At 46.5% G+C, this 21,915-nt stretch overlaps 4 protein-coding genes across 4 annotated transcripts; 2 read left to right on the forward strand and 2 right to left on the reverse strand.

Moving 5' to 3' along the window:
- The first annotated feature begins 1,923 nt into the window (after nt 1-1,923).
- On the forward strand, nt 1,924-8,609 carry LOC101767520 (5'-nucleotidase domain-containing protein DDB_G0275467). The gene is made up of 13 exons (XM_004956810.3): nt 1,924-2,147; nt 2,242-2,385; nt 2,498-2,634; nt 2,719-2,868; nt 3,249-3,350; nt 3,668-3,832; nt 3,969-4,079; nt 4,624-4,721; nt 5,010-5,133; nt 6,486-6,575; nt 6,984-7,028; nt 7,525-7,845; nt 8,109-8,609. Exons 1-13 carry the CDS (start codon nt 2,054-2,056, stop codon nt 8,136-8,138), a joined length of 1,611 nt encoding a protein of 536 aa, XP_004956867.1. The 5' UTR covers nt 1,924-2,053; the 3' UTR covers nt 8,139-8,609.
- LOC105913684 (protein GAMETE EXPRESSED 2) lies at nt 8,479-13,067 on the reverse strand. The gene is made up of 12 exons (XM_022824685.1): nt 12,773-13,067; nt 12,554-12,698; nt 11,862-12,179; nt 11,569-11,693; nt 10,764-10,981; nt 10,416-10,643; nt 10,079-10,314; nt 9,725-9,963; nt 9,328-9,484; nt 9,048-9,175; nt 8,828-8,925; nt 8,479-8,715 (listed from the first exon to the last, which is right to left on the reverse strand). The coding sequence occupies exons 1-12, from the start codon at nt 12,818-12,820 to the stop codon at nt 8,613-8,615; spliced, it is 2,043 nt and encodes a 680-aa protein (XP_022680420.1). The 5' UTR covers nt 12,821-13,067; the 3' UTR covers nt 8,479-8,612.
- Nucleotides 13,068-15,833: 2,766 nt separating this feature from the next.
- LOC105913672 (keratin-associated protein 6-2) lies at nt 15,834-16,874 on the reverse strand. The gene has a single exon (XM_012843318.2). The coding sequence runs from the start codon at nt 16,781-16,783 to the stop codon at nt 16,010-16,012; it is 774 nt and encodes a 257-aa protein (XP_012698772.1). The 5' UTR covers nt 16,784-16,874; the 3' UTR covers nt 15,834-16,009.
- Nucleotides 16,875-19,438: 2,564 nt separating this feature from the next.
- Nucleotides 19,439-20,099, forward strand: LOC101776562 (protein TsetseEP-like; the record flags this gene model as incomplete). Its single annotated transcript, XM_022824320.1, has 1 exon — nt 19,439-20,099. A coding segment is annotated over one exon (639 nt), but the record flags the coding sequence as incomplete, so codon positions are not given.
- Nucleotides 20,100-21,915: the final 1,816 nt, after the last annotated feature.

The raw sequence follows: 21,915 nt of genomic DNA on the forward strand, positions 1-21,915 counted from the left end.
CAGTGGCTGTTCAACCATGTTCATGTTTAATTATGCTATATCTATGCACGGTCTAAGTGCCATTTGGCACGAGGACGGAGATTCTTCTGATTATCAACGCGAAGAGAAGTTGAGATGGATAGACTTGTAAACCATGTCAACTTTTGTGCCTATTAAAAGGGGATCGGCTAGGCAGTGGGAGCACGCCGCGCGCGTCGCTGGGCCGCGGAATAATTGGAGCCGAGCCGGGGCCGGGAAAGAAAGCGACACGGCGGCGGCGGCGGCAGGCTCGAGGACGGACGCCTCACGCTGTCACGCACGCCGCACGTACTCGCCAACTCGCAAGGCCGCGCGGACGGCCCCGGGGCCGGGCAATTCCGCTCGGCTCGGCAGCTCGGAACGCGAACGCGACAAAGAAAAGAAAAAGGGAGAAAAAGCGAAAGCCTCGGGATCAGCGTAGTTTGCTTGGAGCATCGTCCGGTAGCGCTAGCGATGACCGTGACGACTGGCCCACCTCTGACTTTCTGCGATACGAATCTGCAAAAGCTAGTTCGCGTTTCAAATTACCTACGCCTACGCTTCGCACCAAGGAAAAAGAAAAAGGGAGGAAGGGCAGTAGGGAGAATCTCACTCAGCTCAGACTCACAGGGCATGGGATGAATACGAGAGTGGTGCGCGCGCGAGGACGGGCGGGGTCGGGCCGTCGTGGGGCGGGCAACTAGCGAGAGGACGGCACCCAATGGCCAATCATTCACGGCTCACGCGGCGTGGGCGATGGCCGCGGAGATCGCGTCGTGCGTGCGGCGCTGCAGCGCCCGGGCAGCAGGTGCCAGGTGGACGCGCTCATGTGCTGCATCTCCCGTCAGCGGGGACGCGCGCTTGCCTGCGCTTGGCTCCGCGCGGCCGCGGATCCGCATCGAGATCGCGCGGGCGTGATCACGCGGACGCGACGCGATTCGATTCGTCCGGCCCGGGCGACGACGACACGCCTCCCGTCTCGGCGGTTCGGTCAGGTCTGCCAGACGCCACGGCAGCCTAGCCAAAGCCAGCGCGGGCTTAAGCACGCGTGCGTGGCCGATCGATTCGATTCGGACCTGCTGGAGCTGGAGTGCTGGACGTAAATCCAATCAACGGACGCACGGGCACGCACGCACGCCGCGGCCCCACGTTCTGTCGGGCCTGGGCAGCCTGCTCTGGCAGGCGTTCTCTCTAGCTGCATGCCCCGGCACCTACCCCCGGCCCCGCTCGGTTGCTTATACAGACGATCCAGCACGTACGCCATGACTCCTCAGCACAGAGTTTGTTTGACTTTTGAAGCGCATACATGCATGCATGCATGCATATTCCTCGCAAAAAATACATGTATATGACTCCCGTTCGTCACGTCTGATTGCAAGATTTGGATTTACATGCACGGATGACGGATGCATACGGGCGGCTGGCCCAGGTGATGACGCCTGATCAAGAGAAGAACCCAGCCACAGCCAGCCTCCAACTTGGACGGATCGCTGATGACTGATAAGAGGCAGGGACAGCAGCATTTAGAGAGGAGACAAATTACCACTGATCGAGCCCATCGAACACGCTCTGGGCTGGCGCGCGGACACGTGGCGGGCCCATGGTCGCCCAACTCGCGCGATCGAACTTTGGGAGCCCAGTGTTGTTGATATGGGTCGCTGATGATTTTGATCCGTATCGCGCAGAGAATGGGCCGCTCAGTTACACTGTGGGCCTCAACCGACACACGAGGAGAGCACACGCTTTTATCCATCTTTCTCCCGGGCCTTTTCCGGCGTCGGTGGTCATCAACACAGGCATTTCAGGCCTCGCCGCCTCGGGGATCGCGAAAAAGGAGGCCGCGCCCCACCAGCCCACGAGCTCCCCTGAGGGGCGCCGTACGTATGGCCCCACACATCAGCGAAAGGGCTCCACGTTCCCCGCGTGTCCTTCTCCGTCGCCGCCTAGGAGAAAAACAGCCGTCTCCCGCGCCCCCAGTTCCGTTCTCCCTGCCCTGCCCTGCCCTCCCCTCCCCTCCCAACGCCGGCGACCCACCGACGAACCGAGGCCAGCTCCGATGGCGGCGGCCGCGGCGAGGCGGCTGCGCGTGCTCACTCGCCGCGGCTCCCTCTCGCCGGCGCTCTCCGCGACGGCGCCGCGGTCCTCGAGAGGTTGATCCCGAGCCGTTCGACGGAATGCCGCTGCGGGACTTGGGGTTTGACTGCTGACTGCTTCTCTTGGATTGCGTGTGCTGTTTTTTTCCAGGTCTGTGCACGCTCTCCACCACGCTGCGGTCCGGCGCCGGCGAGGACGAGATCGAGCGCATCCGCCGCGAGTTCGAGGACGCCAAGCGCAACTACCTCAGCATCCCCGCCGCCATCAAGGACATGCCCAAGATGAACCCGCAAGGTCTGGGATTTACGATTGGGCTTCCACTTTCCTAGTCGATTCGTGTTGCTCCGAGCGCCATTATATTCTCCTCAGACTTTAACATTGGTGGGGTCGGGTCGCTGATTTTCAGGCATTTACGTGAACAAGAACGTCAAGCTGGATGACCTGCAGGTCTATGGCTTCGACTACGACTACACGCTCTCGCACTACTCCGAGCACTTGCAGTGCCTCATCTACGATCTCGCCAAGAAGCACTTGGTCAATGAGGTTTGGTTGCTCTCTCTTTATTGGGTTGCACTGATGATGAACGGTGCGCTTATTGTGTCTGAGCGGTGGTGACGTTTGCTGCAGTTGAAATACCCAGAGAGCTGCTTGCGGTACGAGTATGACCGCTCTTTCCCGATCAGGGGCCTTTACTATGACAGACTCAAAGGGTGCCTTCTCAAGCTTGATTTCTTCGGTTCTATTGAACCAGACGGTTGCTTCTTTGGGCGGCGGAAGGTAAGATACTCACTACATTGTCCTTTCTCCATTTCCCTCAAATGGTTGCATCCACTTTCAAACCTAGCTCAATCATACTGAGCTCTTTTTTCACACTATATTTACTTATCTTTGGGATATCCCTTTGTTAATTTGTACTCACGGGTGATCATTGTGTTTGTGATCGATTGCTGTGTACGTATTGAATTCAAAATTTTGGCCGATGTATATAGGTAAACGTCAACAGCTGAACATATATTTACACGTGTTGACTGTTCTAGAGAATTTCTGTACTATTTTTATGCTTGTTCTTTGTCTTCTCCTACAACAATTACATTATGTAAACTATGTCTACCAGCAGCCTATGAATACAATTTCTTATCTGAATCCTTGTTAATCAGCTGAGTTTGAGTGAGATAAAAGAGCTCTATGGCACACGGCATATTGGAAGAGATCAAGCTCGCCAACTTGTTGGACTGATGGATGTCTTCTGTTTTAGTGAGGTACTTTTAAATTGATCAGAGCCTTAGTTCTATCCCCTTCTTTTCATGATGCACCTATTTACTTACAGGATAGTGACTTTCAGTGCCTTAAACTTTTGTGTGTATCTGTTCATCCTTCAAGAGCATTTAGCTGTGCATGTGTTTCTGACCTAGCACATGTGGAGTGACATTTTGCACTTATATATGAGATGTACTATCACATATTGATAGTATCATGTACTGTTTTTATTTTAAGTAATTGCTGTGACATCATATCGTGCAACTAAACTTGCATTTCCTTTGTACTTTCTTACTATGAGATGTTCACTTCTTCACAGGCATGTCTCATCGCTGATATTGTTCAACACTTTATAGATGCCAAACTGGAGTTTGATGCCTCTTACGTATATGAGGATGTAAATCAATCGATCCAGCATGTCCACAGAAGTGGTTTAATTCACAGGCAGATTCTTTCTGAGCCCCAGAAATTTCTGATAAAAAAAGTAAGCAGCACTGATTTTGCTGATTTCAATGTCTGAAGTTTCAAATATCATGATATAACCTGATTCTGCTTCTTTTCTTCTGGCATTCTTTCTGACATGTAACTCTTAAGACTGTTGCCTCATCTGTGACCTGCAGAGCCAGGTGTTTCGTTTCTTAAAGATGCTTAGAGAGAAAGGAAAAAAGTTATTTCTTCTTACCAATTCACCTTTCTACTTCGTGGATGGAGGGATGCGTTATTTGCTGGAGGTTCTTCCTAAATTTAAATCTGCTCTTATGCTTTGTCCATGCTGTTTAGCATTCAAAAGCATGATTTTAAGCCAAAATATTTCTATCCAGTCGATGAATAACATATATATTTTTTATGTGATCTTTTTCTTACTTTCTGAGATTTGACATGAGCTCCTATCTTTTATTTTTTGTGGGTTAGTTTTTGGTTGAGAATGTGAAATCATATTTTAACTGGGCACCTGCAACTTTTTGCCCTGCCTTGTCACACATTCTTGGTACTTAAGGTGAATATTGCAAATACACAATGCAACCTTCCTTTATTTCTAGTTTTCATTAAGATTTGTTGTATTCTACTTAGGCTATTTCTTGTCTACTATTATGGGGACACATTTGTACCGTGCAAGCAACATTCTTTTTATTATCAATTTTTGTGTATTTTTGGTAATGTTCTTGACTAGTACTGTATTCTGAATAGAAAATTATCATGTCAGTATATTATGGCCAGTTAATTTTGCTCACGCACATATTCTCCACTTGACTTTTTCACAATTTGGTTGAGCAGGACCAGCATTTTGATGGAAATTCCTGGCGGGAACTTTTTGATGTTGTGATTGCGCAGGCAAATAAACCCACTTTCTATAACTCAGACCACCCATTCAGGTCCTGTGGAACATCTATGTGTTACTAAAGAAAAAAGATTAAACTTGGATCCTTCCTACTAAGATAGTGTTGTTAATGTGTTCATTTTTTTTTCCTTTGCACTGATTCATTTATGTAGGTCTGTCGCTAAACTTTGAATACTAGAAGAAAGTATGTTTTAATAAGTACAGATGCATAAGGGCGTGAACTTATATTGCCACCAGTTATTGTTTCTTCTCCTGCCTTCTTCTGCACTATTATGTCTACTTTAGTTCACCATTCCTAACTATATTTGGTGGTTACTTCCAGGGTGTATGACACTCAAAAGGACACATTAGCTTTTACTGCAGTTGATAAGTTTCTGCCGGATCAAGTATACTACCACGGCTGTTTAAAATCGTTTCTGCAGATCACAAAGTGGAGAGGCCCAGAGGTTGGTTATTTTGAACCTAAAGAAAAACCGATTTCTTTATGTTGCCCCAGTATTTTCTTTTCTGTCTGAGTAATACAACTTTCACTCTTTTTTCTCCCTTAAATGTAGTTGGTAAAACTGTTGCATAGTGGAAGCTAGCAGTCATGTATTTGCATGTTCTTTGCGCTCATCAGATGCATATTTATTATGTTTCTTGCTCATTGCCTTATTCTGGTATTACTTGTTTGAACATCCTACATATTTCTTTTTCTCGAACAAGCAAGAGATCTGCGTATCTTTGTATTAAGAGAAAACAGAGTAATCCAATACAGAGGCAACCGCATCACCTCATCAACTGAGGCTTTAACAAGTTGCAAAGATAGAATGACATGATCCGAACAACAACATAGACCAAACAGCTAAGACCTAGACCACTAAGGCCCTGTTTGTTTGATCTTCCTGGCAGCTTCTCAGCGTGAAAAGCCAGAAGCTCAAACAAACAGCGAACTTCTCGTGTAGTTTCTGGAAAGCCAGAAGCTCAAAAAAGCTGAATTTATATGGAAAGCTGAAAAAGCTCAGTTTTCTCAGCTTTTCATAGCTTTTTGAGTCCATGAAGCTAAAAACATCTTCTAAAAGCTAGTATTGGCTTTTCAGAACTAAAAAGCCATCAGCAGCTTTTCAGAAAAGCTTAAGGGGTCCTTTGGATTGAAGGAATTTTGTGGGAATACTGTTCATAGAGGAATGCTTCCTATCCTATCCTTTGGTTTGCAGGAAACGTGAATAGTATTCCATAGGAATTTACTCCTTTGCATGCTGATTCCAAAGGAATTTTAACATCCACTCAAACCTCTTGGTAAAATTCCTATGCACGAAGAACTAGAAACTCAATGTTGTTGGTGCTAGTTAATTGCTGTCCTTGTATGTGGAGCTCAATTGTTGGTGTATACTTTAGACATGTCTTATCAATTAGTGGAAAACAACAACTTCATCATGGCTAAAACTCCTTTAGGATTCCTACGTTTTTCCTGTGACCTAAAGGGTCATTCCTTCAAAATTCCTACATTTTCCAATCCTATGTTTTGCATCTACATTCCTACAATATTCCTTTGTTTTTCCTATTTCCATGTTTTTCTTTTCCTTTATTCCAAAGGAGCCCTAAAAGCTGCAGCTCAAACAAACAGGGCCTAAGACCTCTAGCACCTGTGAAACACCTGAAGCGAAACTCTTCTTTGGCATAATGACCCAAAGACCAAAGATATAGCTTTTGACTTGTCTTCACTTGCACTAAAATGTGCACTGCCAAATTATAAATTTAATAAACTTTTCATTTGAATTTCTCATCTTGGATGGATCTTTTTTTGGCAATGTGTTAGGTGATATACTTTGGTGATCATCTTTTGAGTGACTTGAGAGGACCTTCAAAAGCTGGTTGGCGAACAGCTGCTGTAATTCGAGAACTCGAGGTAGATGCTTCTCGTTTTACTTGATTTTACACACGTGAGACATGGCTGCATGAAATTCAAGAACCACCAAATTTAACATTTTTTCATATTTTACCTATTGACTATAATGTCTCAGTCTAAGGTTGCCTTGATCCTATTGGAGTGTTGGCACCTAAGAAGTTTTGAGCTGAGAAAAGATTATAGAGGGGGAGATGTAATGAAATGTTCAAAAAGTAATATCTTGTGCTATCTTGATCTTGAATCTGTTGGATACGCTCCTAGATAACATGAACATGCTTTTACTCTCTTTTTTTAAGACCTGAATGATTCTCTTATTATAGGTTTGTCTTGACTGTATCTGACTGTCTCACACTATTTTGTGGTACAAGATATACCATATTACAATGATCCATGCTTGGTCACTTGCAGGATGAAATAGAAATACAGAACAGTGAGAACTACCGGTTCCAACAGGTGTGTACTGTATCATATGCTTCTCGTGTTTGTGATATGTTACTTGATTTTATGTTCCCCTTAGGCCTTAAGCTCTGTTTGTTCTTAATTGACTTTCAAAAGTACTTTTGAACAAAATTGTGCCCAGCTAAATTTGTAACAAATATTGTGACTCCAATAATGGAATTGAGAGAAGGAAACTACTCATGTTGAATATGATCAGTACTGAAATGCTGACTGGTTCAGGCGACTCACTTAGGCTGTAGGCACTTTTGCAGCTGCTATTGCTTTGTGAAGTGCAGTAGAGCACTGTGGTTGCTAAATCTTACACTCCATCCTCCTGGCTATCAGTTGTTATTGTTACCAAAAATTGATCTAATAGATTGATGATGGCATTTACCTTTTCTATTTGCTATACACGATCTTTATTCCTCTACCACATATGCTGGTTTTTAGCCCCTGATTTTCCATCCACATAAATGCCTATCGATTTACTTTACTATATGCTGCATTGCAGGCAAAATTGAGTATAATACATGATCTACTTGGGAAAGTCCATGCAACCGTGGTTAGCACTGAGAAAGGACAAGTTTACAGAGCATTGCTTGATGAGTTGAATGCAGAAAGGCGACAATGTCAATCTGGGATGCGAGATCTGTTCAATAGCTCTTTTGGCGCTACTTTCCTTACAGACACTGGAAGGGAATCATCATTTGCCTATCACATTCATCAATATGCAGATATTTACACGAGCAAGCTTGAGAACTTCTTATCATATGCCCCTGAATCTTGGCTTCATCCACCTCATGACATAAAGATCATGCCACACAATGCGAAGGTAGTTTAAATCCTCATTGCCAGAATCTAATTTAACCTGTTTAGTTGATTCCAGTAACTGCTTCCTAGAAGCTCAAGATATAATTAGCTGGTTGCTTTACTCTTCTAAGGGGACCAAGCTAGAAATTTCACTGAAACTGAAACACTGCTTATCAGAAAATTGTCTCCACTGTGATAGTTTTTGTGTTTTTTTTTCTTGGAAACGAATGCTGATATTGCAAAATATTGAGTTAAACTAATGATTTTGGACATTTCATGTTGTAGGTCCCAGCAAGCCTGTTCAGTACCTCCTAGTTCATTCTATCCTTTTCCGTTGGAGAACCAAGCGGCAGTACCCACTATGGTTTCTGTGTGAGACTATGCGACCGGACCTTGAACTGCTGCCTTCGCTTGGTTTATGAATAAAGCACCGGATGATGCATCAATCCAGCAGACCAAGCAGCAATTTAGCAGTCATTGGCCTGGCACCCTGGCTTGCCATGGAAATGGCAGCCATGTGAGTAGGCGACTGTTTTGCCTGTATGAGGAAGCTTCTATCTGCCGCTCACAGAAGAAAAAGAAGCTTCCGTCTGAGAAGCCGTTTCCTTTTGTTCAACTTCTATTCTATGGGTATTCTTAATATGCCCAGGAAACCTGAAATCCTAACAATCTGTAATGGCTGTCAATAAGAGTTACATGCAACCCATCTTGTCTTCCAATTTTTATTCCCATTGAACAGAAAAAAAAATACTTTGGGTTCGGAACATTCTAGGGTAAATTATCAAACACCTATTCGTCCTTGTCTGCTACAGGAATGCTATCTTGATTTCCGTTGTTTCTGATCTCGGAGACTGGCTGGAGTTCCAGTTCTTGCTTGCGCGACCGTGAAGACCTAACATCACATGAGTAACAGCCATTAGGGACTAAACGCAAACAAATCCCAGCAGAGATTTCTGATAACTGAATAACAACACAAATTTCTGATAACAAATGACAGTGTTTACCTCTGACGAAAACTTGATCTTCTTGCACCAGATGGGACCGCAGCTGCAGCTGCAGAGCAACGTCCAACGTTCTCAGATTGTGGTGGTGAAGCACCCCTCTTTTTTTTCCCAGAAGTATACAAGCAAACATTAGAAAGGGATGAAAAAAACGTCAAAACGATGGATAAGCAAAAACATTAGAGAGAGAGAGAGAGAGAGAGAGAGAGAGAGAGGCACTCACATGCCGACGAACCCTTCGCTCCCTTCGCTCAACCTTCAAATCCTTAATGCATTTGAAGAGGAAATACAGGAGAGCAACGCCAAGGCATATCATTATGAGGATCTCAGCTATGATCAGCGATCCAAGCACTGAAAATATAATAGAACAGATCAAAGATGAGTTCCTCTATATTATATGGAGCAAGAATTTCAATTTTCAGCACAGGACTTTGTGTAATAAATCACCACCAATGGGAAAAGCGAAAACATAAAACAAGAATATTATGAGTTTTCATACTTACAGGGATCTATTCTTGAGTTCTTTTGTTTTGTTTTGACTAGATGAACGCTCTTTGCAGCGGATAGTGGCGTCCCCATCATCTTTGAACAGTCAGGGTAGCATCCATAGCTTCCCAGGTCGTTTACAGTGATGGATAAGGTTGTTCCATGGCTTGGACCCTGCAACAGAAACGTTTCACACTTTATTCTGAAAGTACATCCTCATGAAGTGAAGAAACAACATGTTCCTATCCATGTTTTTTTGCCAATTAGCTACTTAATCAGTCACCCATTGTCCTGGAGAACATGGGCCCATTTCAAAGTATCAACTTAGCAATTCTTCTAAAAAAAAGATCTATGCAAGGAATGGAGATTCTTGCAATGAACAGCTGAAATGATCCGAGAGGATTGAAGATTTACTTGGTAATGCAGCTGCTGCATTGCATTGTTGCAGTCCTGGACTGTCCCACGGAATCTGATGGCAGTTCCTTTCAGCACAAAGTGATTATCAATGTTCACATATGTCTGAAGAGGCTGCCACTGGTTAACGCCTCCTGTCTTCAGCTCCACAGTGCGAATGGTACTGGCTGGCAAGCTCAGCGTCAAAGTTCCCTCACACAGTTCTAGGGAGAACACTAACGAAAAATGGGATTTGTTTCCTGCAAAATTGGTAAAATCTATCAGTTTAGAAACAACATAGCTTTTTTTTCCTCTAACAATGCATAAAACAGGTTCCTCATTCAGCATCAACAAAATATAATACATACAACGTACCTGGGAAATTACGAATATCGGGTTCAAAAATGGAAAATTGAAATGTATCCCTGCTTTTGTCGTAGATTTGATGTCCTTTCTTTGATTCTTTCCCACCCAAGAAAATTGATCCTGGAGCTAGTATCACTGGACGGTCATTGATTGGCTCAACAAAGATCGGGATCCGAGCATCTTGTACACCATTTCTGCTCATGGCGTGTAACACTATAACATCATTTCCATAGAAGTCTTCATTTCTGCACATGGTGATATGGTTATTATAAGTGAAAAATTGGCAAGATTCTTGTAGAATCAGGGCTTGTACAAGACTAGGGAGAGTCAGATTCTTCATTAGTACCCAAGGTACTGCAAAAATTGTAGCGCTCCATTTATTGCGTCTATTGTTCCTCCCAGTATCAGGTCTTTGCCAGTTCTACCTCCCCTGCTGATCGAAAGTACATCATCTGACGACTGTTGAAGCTTCATTGGCATTACAGCAAGAAACACATTTCCAGACTGCGCTTTCACTGTAACAGATATGTTTTCTGTTATATCCGAATACACTATTTTGATTCCTGAAAATCCACTGCCAAAACATATCAATATTTAGAAAGCGAATAAAATAGGCTAAAACTTTTATGCTTAGATAAACTCAATAAAATAAATACAAGTATGCAGTACTTAGGTAGAAAACAATATGGCTTACCCAAATTGTGGGCCGATGGTATCTTCAGTAACATGCAAATTCTGGGGTAAAGATGTGAACTGAGGTGGTCTGCAGATGACAGATATGAAAACTGTTGCAGTGACGACATTGTCATGATCATCAGATATTGTGTATGAGAATGAGTCATTCCCAAAGAATCCTTCAAAAGGCGTGTAACGATACATGTGGTTGAACTGCAGGACTGATCCATGAAGTGGCTTCGGAGAAAAGGAAAAATTGTCATTAATTCAAAATGTGAAGTGATGAGGAAATAACCTAACTTGGTAATTTGTAATAGCTTGTTTTTTTTCGAACGACGCAGGAGAGTTGCGTATCATTTCATTTAATAAAGAAAAAGTAAAAACAGACCAGAAAGGACCAGACTGAGTACAGAACCCATACACACCCTCAACTAAAAAAGAAAGCTTATAGACGCACCACAGCCAAACACTAGAACATGACTAAAGATCAGGATGTGTGTATCGCCAAGCTGTAGCTAGAGACTGGCTGCGTGCGTCGCTAAGATGCACCACCAAGACAAAGAACTGACATATTTCTCCACTCAAAGTACTCAATAATAATATTGTAAAATTCAAACTGGTTGCAATAGTATGTTTTTTTGGCCACGAGTTCCTTTTTTTGTAGCAGCATGTAGTAGAATTGTTCAGCAATGACATTTCAAAAACTCAGTTTAGATGGTTAGAATGTGCAGCTGCAAGGGCTAATGACAGGTTCACCGAAGTGAAGAGACTGTCCCTATGAGGTGGAGAAATTAAGAATTGCATATTTCACAGCATAAACTTACGGAAGATGAGTTAGCTATTTCAGCTTTACTTCCTGCAATGTGGTCATTTGACAGTACATCAAAGGAAACTGATTCATCCTCCCATACTGAAACAGTATCATTTTTAACATCTGAAAAGTTTTCATCTGCAAAGAGATAGAGTTCATCAGAGTTACTCGACACATGAGCAGAGAATTGGGAACGCCAAGAGGTTTCAGTACATATCAAGACAATTACTTCTCTACCAAGCTTAACGAACATATCTTGTCTGACCAATTTCTTTTCATTTTCGTGTTAGACTGACTAAAAATTACCTGCAAGAACATTGACTTCAAATGGGCATGGAGCTAGCTGCTTATCCTCAAATCGAACACATATGCTATATGGACTCAGGTTCCATGCAGAATAATGAGTAGTATATGATCCATCTCCATTGTCAACAAATTCTTTTGCCACAAAACTTGCAGGGATTCCGATACTTGCAGATGTTAACTGTAATAACAGTTTTGATTCGAAAGATACCACCGGGTTCATGAATGAGTCAACGAGCCGAACATCAACTTCATTTTCAACTGCCATTTTGACTCGGGGGTCAAACTTTACAACACTTGATAATGACAAATTGATTGCACCTAGAAAAAAAGGAAGGTTATGATATGGGAAGTTAGAGGTCAATCTGTGTATCACGCAGACAGAAACCACCCATTAATTGGCTGTATGTGAGCTGCATGACTAGTTGGCATGTTTTAAGGTGATCGTCCTTTATTTCAAATCACTGAAGAATCTTTCATTGAGAGTTCATGAAATTTATGAATTGTTTCAATTGTCAATTGGTTTGATATTTGATTGGAATATAACCCATTCAAATTCTCATATTACACACTGCATGTGAAAAGGCTTTACCATAACAAAAATCAAGAAGTATAATTGGCATTACTGAATGATAGTGAATTCATGCATTATATGAATGTGAAAAGATTGATAGACATGAGAGAGTTAACCAAACCTGGAAAAACTGTCATGTCATAAGGATTTCCACCATTTAGCACTATGTTCCCACAGAGTACCCAAATTTCATATTCCCCAGCAATTTGAGGAGTATATGAAACAGTAAATTGACTTGCTTGCGCAGTTGAGTTTCCAGCAATGATCTAATAACATAATGAATTTCAGTAATCATGCTACTTTCATCTGTAGCAAATTATGCAGAAGAAAGGGTACTTACCTCCTGATGGCCAGCAGGTCCTAAATTGAAAGAACTTTCTCCTTCCATAAATGTCGTCTCTTTAGGCAAGAAGAATTTTCAGATTTAACAGAAGGCTAAACTGCTAAATGATTATAGAGCATTACCTTGTGATATTATTGGGTCTGCATAAGACGTGCCGCTTTTAGCAAAAATCTTCACTTGCAGCCTTGTGGTTTCGACTGGAGAAGGGTTGCTGTACTTATCCTCCAAGAAAACAGCGAAGGATGATGTTGAACCAGCAACAGAATGTTCCAAACCAGAACCATTTGCGAAGCTGTTTGATCTGTCGCAATATCCTGAAAGAAGCCACATATCGGAATCAGTTCCATGATCAGGAATTGATAATATTGAGAAATAATTAAGACATACTTTTAAAACTAAAAGAGTAGCATACCTACAAAAACATCAAACTTGTACACGGTATTGGAAACTCTTCGGTTCATCTTAGCATCAAAAACTGTGAGCACAAATTCTCCAGTCTGTACAACATTGAAAGATAGGAGCTGAACTCCATCAGCTACCGCTTCCATAATAAGGTTTACCGGGATGGACAAATTCGAGGCTGTGTCAACTACTTGAGCATCGAATGGATGTTTCCCTGGAACAATATTTCCAAATGTGTCCTTCTGATATATGAATATCTCCAGCTTGGAAAATACCTGCAAAGTATTGATTCCATGCTTCCAGTTGCATGTGGTTTTTTCTATGTTAAGGAGACCTGCAATATGTAAAAGTACATCACAGGATTATTGACATTTCCACCAAAAGGCACATCCTCATACATAATTAGCACATATATATCTATTCAATAGAAGGTTCACATCACTTAGTATATTTCTATTTCTGTGTCCTTTGTAATGAAAACATCACTGCTATGTACTTGCACATTAAACTGACGCTACCTAATATTATCAGGGAAAATATCAGGGGCAGCATTAATTAGAGCAATGGACATATCTGACGAAACACATCGAAAGGAACTTTGCTGGGAGCAGACAAGACTCTGCAGCAACATGGATGCACAAAGCCATTCACAAGCCAAGCCATTTCGAGTATTCAAGTATTTCTCTAACCTGGATTCACTGTCAGCTTTAGAGGCGAATCACGTAGCTCCCTGTTATCCCCATAAACATGCACCAAGAAGTCCCCGGCGACAGTTGGCACGAACTCGAGGCCGATGCGTCCATCCGCTATCCATCCATTGTAATGAAAATCCAAGAACTCAACGTCTGACCCATTGACGTAAGATCCTGTCACCCTGAAGTAGTCAGGCATGTCGTCGCCGCGCGCGATGCCGTTGCCGAAGGCGTCCCTGGGGGAGACGGACACGAACGCCCTCGACCCCGCGACGAGACGCGCGCCGTCGTCGAACGTCCACGACGCCCGGGACGCGGAAGGGTGCACGGCGGCCGCGGCGACCTTGAAGTAGAGCGACGACTCGCCGACGCTGAGCCGCTCCTCGGCCACGAGCGCGACGAAGTCCCCGGCGCGCAGGGGCACGAAGGTGACGCTCCAGGCGGAGGGGTCGTCGCCGAGGTGCGCGGCGACGTCGGTGATGTAGGTGCTGTTTCCCTTCGCGCCGTTCACTGACACCCAGAAGGATAGCGACGAGCGCTGGCTGGCGGCGTCCGGGAGGTCCAGCGCCCTGACCGTGATCGTCGCGGTCTCGCCGGCGATGAACGCCGACTTGCCCTCGAGCCAGTCGAAGAGGAAGGCCGGCACGGGGCCTGCTTGCTGCGCCAGGGAGGTGGTCAGCTGCGGAATGCAGAGGAGAAGAGAAAGCGACAGGGCTGAGCGCCGCGAGATCGCGGCGGGGTTGGCCATGATTCGGTTGATCTCTCCGGGACGACGAGGCCTGTCTGCGTCGTGGTGCCGGAGACGGCCGAGAAGAGAGGCGGCGGGCGGGCGGTTGTTCAGAACTTAGAAATGGCGAACACGGGCATGCGTCCGCGTGCTTGGGAAGTGGAACCGCAATGTTATATACAGATGGCCAGATGGGCCAGGCCTGCTGGGCAGCTCGAGGCCCGGCCCTAACACAGCCCAGCATGAGGGCAACAGTGCCCAGGCTGGCCCAGCCCTATGCACGGGCCTGGGCCGCAACCTCGGCACGTGGGGCCAGCCCGGGCATGGCACGGTTTTTGGCTAGCTCGACGGTCCGATACTACTATCACAATACAAGAAACCCTAGCATCTCACTCATTTCTCCCCTCCCTCACCCTGCAGCCGCCCCTCTCTTTCCCTGGCTCCCTCCCGCTCCCCCTCAGCCCCTCCATCGCCGAGCACCACCAGGCCCTTCCTTCTTCTTCGGTCGGGATCTCCGCCGACCGCCGCCACCAGGAGTCGCGCCGGCCACCACCGCTAGGGGCAACGGCTGGGGAGCCACACCGGCCGCCGCTGCTAGGAGGCATGGCAGGCGGCCACACGGGCCTCCGCCATGGGGACCCGCCGACCTCCACCACGAGGGCATGGTAGGCAGCCGCGCCGGCCTCTGCCACCACCGGGTGCCATGGCTAGGAGTCACGCCGCCCGTCGCCAATGGAGACACTGATGGGGATTTGTTGTTGTTGGATTTGTGTGATGTGTGTATATTTTTGTGATGGATCCATGAACTTTAGTGATTCCTGTGGTGGTTTTCTTTGAATTTAGCATCTTGATTCGATTGATCCTCTCTGGTTTGTAGTGGCGGCCCCGGCACTAGCATTATAGTCCCAGCCGGGCCATCAGGCGATAGTGCCGGGCCTGGGTAAGCAGTTCGGCACGCAGTGCTAGCCCGGCCCGGCACGAAAAAATCATTGGGCTTGATAGTGCTGGGCCTAACTTGGCTGGGCTAATTTAGGCGAGTGCCGGGCTAGGGCTGAGCGGCCCATCTAGCTATATAACCGCCACCCTCAAGAAACAAAAGTTATATAACCGTGGGTGTGGCGTACAAGCAAGGAAGGCGGTTTTGTTGCAAATTTTGTGATGGAAACAGTAGCTGCAAGCATATGTTTTTTGAAAAGAAGAGGACAGAAATAGAAATTGATTGGACTTCGCTTTGCAATTTGCATCAACAATCAACTCATCAGTTCATCAAGCCTTGGACGAATAAAAAACAGTGAGCATGCATGGTTTGTACATCCATATAGTTCATCACATAGGTTTATTTTGCGGATGCACAGAGAACATCAGCAAACACGTACATAGTGGTTGGTAATACAAAACCCCTTGTTCATCGTCTTATTTGCCGTGTCCAGAACCGTACCCGTAGCCGTGTCCCTCGCCGTAGCCTGAGCCTGAACCATCACCGTATCCTCTGCCCGAACCCTCGCCGTACCCTTCGCCATATCCGGAGCCTTGTCCGTGACCCGAGCCATAGCCTTCGCCGTAACCGGATCCGGATCCTTGGCCAGAGCCTTGGCCATGACCAGAGCCGTGACCTTCGCCATAGCCCGATCCTTGACCGGAGCCACTTCCTTGACCATGACCTTCACCGTACCCCTCACCGTACCCCGAGCCAGACCCTGAACCTTGTCCGTGACCCGAGCCATGACCTTCGCCATACCCGGATCCTTGGCCTTGGCCTTCACCTGCACCTTGCCCTTGACCATAACCAGACCCTGAACCTGCGCCAGAGCCTGCACCAGACCCAGCACCTGATCCCGCACCGGAGCCTGTACCCGAGCCAGCATATGATCCTGCACCAGAGCCTGCACCGGATCCCGCTGATGAGCCTGCACCTGAAGCAGCACCGGACCCGGAACCTGAGGCTGAGCCAGAGCCTGATCCTGACCCAGATGCCGAGCCAGAACCTGATCCCGACCCGGAGCCAGAGCCACTGACACCACCACCTATGCCAATACTAATCCCGGTCCCGATCCCAATGCTTCCACCTCCGCCACCACCAAGGTCGACGCTTAAGTCCTTTCTAGAAATGCGGCCCTCGGAAGTGAGAACAAGGGCAGCTAGCATGGCGATGCCGAACAAAATGGGCATGGTTTGGGGGCGAGACATCCTGGAATAGCCTCTAGGAAGAAGCTAGGAACACAGCTGCTCTGGTTTTGGCTTGCTACTCGGTTCAAATGTGTGTGCATGCTCATGGGCTTGGGATGGATTGGCATTTATAGAAGCCAGAACCAGAAGTGGAGCTTCACAAATAGTGCTTGGCTCATTGCTGGTGGCAGGAAATGTGTGGTGCTGTGGCCATTGGACGGCTGGATTTTGCTTCCGGTGGTGGGTCTTGTCCAGTGTAGTGGAGCGAGGACGGTGCAAAGGAATGAATGGCCTTCCACATTGAGAACATCTGAGTGATACGTTTCAATTCTCATGCATGCTACGAGAAGGAATGTAATCGTCACCGTTGAAAAGTGACGTGGGGTTTTGAGGCTAGCTCTTTCTGATGGAACAGGTCACTGGAAGATTCTGGAAGCTCTTGCTTTTTATCCTTTCAATTTTAGCTAATGGATGCATGTATGATTAGTGGAGGCTTACTTGTAAGCCTATCAAGCTAGTGCTAGTCCTGTTCTTCTGCCTACTTTGTGCTATCAACCTCAGAGTTGACGCCTCCGGATGATATCCCTTCTCCTTTGGCAGTGCCATTCTCCAATTTTTAGCAAGCTAAGACAGTATACTCGCAGCCACATATACAGGCCAGACCGCCAGAGGGTTATCAACCCACTGTTATACACACAGAGAAACCCACTTTTCTTAGTGTTGTTCCTCTTTTCATGCATCCTTTGTTATATGAACCAGTAAATGCATGTTTTTTCTTGTTCCATTCATTATGACTTAGTGGTTTCTCATTCAGTGGCTCTACTTGCTGGAAAAGACTGCTGGGTTTAAGGCTTTGACCACACATTATCGTTTGGTTGAGCGGCTTATGCTTAGTTAATAGGGGCTGCAGCCCATGATCCGGTTTTGAAGGCCTATAATGAAGACTTTAGGTAATATTATATGACATATATATGCTATGAAAGGTAACAATAATATACGTGTTTTCGAGACAAATAAACTGATGGGATATGAGGTAGGCTACGCTAGCGTAAATCAAAATTTCTACCGCGTATAACCAGGAAGAACTGCCGTATAAGGATCACGGGATTACCACTCGACGCACTACTGGTGCGGAAGATGTAGATATGCGTCGGTGCAGTGAAGACGATCACGTAGTCGTACGTAGTCGATCAACGTAGTCGTACGTAGTCGATCACGTCCAGCAGCTCCTCAGCAGCTCGTCCACGTGCACAGCAAGATCGCCTCCGGCGCCGCGGCTCGTCGTCGGCTCGTCGTGGCTCGTCGGCGGCTCGTCGATGGCTCGTCCAAGTGCTGCAGGCGCAACACCTCCAAGGTATCCACACGTGCAGGGAGGAAGCGTCGCAAGCCGGACTGCTAGATCCGCGAGTTGCAACAAGCGAGGGTGTGGGAGGCGCGGCAAGTGTGTTCGGCCAAAAGGTGTGTAACCCTAGGGCGCCCCCACCCCTCTATTTATAGGGGTTCCTGATGGGCCTCTGGATCCGAGGCCCATTAGTACTCCTAAACCTAATCCAACTCGGATCAGATCCGAATTGGGCTTCCAGCCCCTTAAGTGTGTGACCCTATGGGTTCGGATACGTATAGACATGGCCCGAGTACTCCTACTCGGCCCAATAGTCGGTAGCGGCCTCTAGCAAGACGTGCCAACTCCTATACGCATACGAAGATCATATCAGACGAACCATCACAACATAATATACATGCTATTCCCTTTGCCTCATGATATTTGGTCTAGCTTCAAGCCGACCGCTCTTTCTCGATCCTGTGATTCGGAATTCCTTTGTAGGTTAACTCTTAACCGTACGTAGCATGGCCATGCATTTTCTGATTCGATCACTCGAGGGGCCCAGAGATATCACTCTCAATCAGAGAGGGGCAAATCCCATCTTGATTGACCATGCCTCATAGCATGCTTCTTGACAAACCCGAAAGCTACCTTTATAACTACCCTGTTACGGCGTAGCGTCTGATAGCCCCTAAGTAGGTCAATCCACATCTAGAATACATGCGACAATCTCAGGTCTAAGGACAAAGCGTATATGTTGTTTAAAGAGAGAACTACTTCTCGTGTTGGGTCAGTCCTAACACATGTCTCTACATGTGTCCACATTATTAGTTCAACATCTTCATGTCCATGACTTGTGAAACATAGTCATCAACTAATACATGTGCTAGTCTAATATTCATGTGTGTCCTCACATGAACTCCGACTAGGGACAACTTTAGAATAACCATACAAGTAAAAGAGTTTCACATACAATTCACATAATTGCAAATCAATTCAAGTAGCCTTTAATGGATATTCAATGAACACAATATACAAATCATGGATACAAATGGAATATCATCATCTCTATGATTGCCTCTAGGGCATACCTCCAACATAAACAACAGTATAATAGTTTCTTGAAGGTACCTAATACCCATAGCTCTTACATGCGCATCATGCTTAGCCTGCGGGAGTGGTTTTGTCAACGGATCAGAAATGTTCAGATCCGTGTATAGCCAAAATGTACAGATGTAAAAGATTATTGGATTACTAAAATACGCAAAACACATAGTTGCCATTCTTATACATATCCTGTAGCTAATTGTCCATATGATTATTAGAGGGCCAGGTCCTCAAGGTAACACACATATCAATGGTGCTCTTGCCCACTTCGAGATCGTGACCTTGCGCTTGATCCTGCACTGGACCCAGCATTGGAGCCTAAACTAGAACCTGCAGAAGACGAAGCACTTGATCCAGCACCCGAACTACTTGCAGAACCTGACCCAGAGCCAAAAGCTGAAGCTGAGCTTGAACCACCATTACCACCACCAGTGCTACCTAATCCAATACCAACTCCAGCACCGAGTCCAACCCCAAGGCCCCCTCCTGAGCCTGAGCCCGAACCTGAACCTGAACCTGAACCAGATCCCGAGCCTGATCCAGAACCAGAGCCGGAGCCACTGCCACCTAAACCTATACCAACTCCAACACCAAGCCCAAGGCCCAGACCTCCTCCCGACCCTGATCCAGAGCCCGAGCCAGACCCTGACCCTGAGCCTGATCCCGAGCTACCAGAGCCAGACGAAGACGCTGAACCGGAGCCGGAGCCGGAACCCCCGGCACCAACGCCGATCCCGATCCCGATCCCAAGGCCATTCCCGAGGTTGATGCCGAGGTCCTTCCGAGCAGCACGGCTCTCGCCCACCGCCGCCAGCAACGACACGGCGATCGCGAGCACAATTCCTAATGGAATGGCCTTCGTGCAGACCATCGCGCCTTGTTGATCTGGACTGTGTAAAAAACAGGTTGTTATGGGCGATTGATGCAAACTTTGTCAGTCCCATGGGAATTTATAGTTCAATCAGATCAGGGATTCCATGCGTCCTGGTGATAAGGGTGTTCCTGAGTGGTGTGGTTAGTTGAATCTCTCTCGCGTGCTTGATCCGGGGAATTCCGTGCGTACATGTGGCTGCGAGCTGTGCCTTAGCTTTGCAGAGCAAAGTGAGAGTTCTGGCACGGCAGGCCGCCGTGCGTGTGCTCACGGCCATGATGCATGGTGTGGAGTGGGCGGCTGTGGCCTGTGGTCTAGTCGCTGCCGGGCGGCGAGCTGTTGCCTAGCGCTGTGCGACACGTTTGGCGGCCCTGATCTGAAACTTGTGGGATACGTATCGGTGCGGTGGCATGGTTAGTGCGGCTGAAATAAAGCTGGGGATTGGGAGAGAATGGCCAGAGCTTACCTGCCGCATGCAAGTAGAGTGGTGGTGCGACGACTAGCTGCGTGCATGGCTGACGATACCTATCCATCGATGTAAACAGATAGATACCCAAGCACGCGCGTTCCTTTTCTCCATTTATTTGGTTCAGACTTTTGTAGCCGCTGCTGGTCAACTCTACAGCTATTTATTTGCATTGCCTTGCTATAGTCTCACCATCCATACCTGTGCATTTATTTTGAAAAAGAAATGACTCCATAAAATTAATTATTTTTTTGAGGGAGAACATGCTGTATAAGTTCGGCACAGACCAACACCGATAGGGAAACGAACTTCCATCCGGCTACAAAAGTCTCGGTCATTTTGGATCCGGGACTAAAGGAGCTTTAGTCCTTATCAGTAATATCAACCGGGATCAAAGAGTCCCATTTAGTCCCGCTTTTGATGGCTATGAATAACAAGAAAATCTGATGGAGCATTTAGTCCCGGTTGGTAAGACCACGTTTCCAACCGGGACTAGATCTAGTGGTTCCAACCGGAACTAAATGGCGATCTTTAGTCCCGGTTGAAACCAACAATCGGGACTATATCTCTCCGCACCGGCCTGGCGGCCTTTATCACCCCACCGACCTTATATCTCTCCTCACTACCTTATTCTTTCCCCACCACCGGCCTCTCTCTCCCTCCACCGCGTCCTCTTCTCCATCTCCTACTCTCTCTCCTTCCTCCACTAGCGCCTGTCGCTGGCACGCAGGCTGCCGGCGCGTGGGCCTCCCTGACCAGCCTCGTGCACCGGCGGCCTCCCCGGCTGGCGCTGGGTAGTGGCGGCGCGAGCATGGATGGGGGGCCAGTTTTTTTTAACCTTTTAGTTCCGGTTGATAATATCAACCGAGACTAAATAAGGTGTTTAGTCCCGGATGAATGATCTAGGACTAAAGAGGGGGATGAAATGAAACCGAGAAAATGAAGTAAACAAAACATGCAAATTACGGGGAAAATTTTGCCGAGGACAAAATACACGCGCCTCCAGCTTTTGGCCATGGGCCTGACCCGATGGCTCGATCCAACCAAGTCAAAAAGTGGATGATTCAAATCCCAGTGACTTGGAGCCACTATATAGCTATCGTATTCTGACAACCTTGCTAGTGATGAGTAGCGACTGCTCACTGAAACCAACTTAACTTTGACTAACCGTAGTAAATGCAACCTCAGGACCCGATCGATCAAGAGAGCAGAGCATGACATAGTGCAAAACCGTCCGTGAGTGAGTTAACGAATCTACACCGCAACTTGATCTGCCTAACTTTTCCTAACGCGAAAATAATCCATGCATGCGCGATCCCAACCCAAAAAGCTCTATATATCTCCAACTTTTGACATGGCCATACGAGGCAGCCAACCACACCACC

The sequence above is a fragment of the Setaria italica genome, chromosome II (genome assembly GCF_000263155.2).
Source record: "Setaria italica strain Yugu1 chromosome II, Setaria_italica_v2.0, whole genome shotgun sequence".
NCBI lineage: Eukaryota > Viridiplantae > Streptophyta > Magnoliopsida > Poales > Poaceae > Setaria > Setaria italica.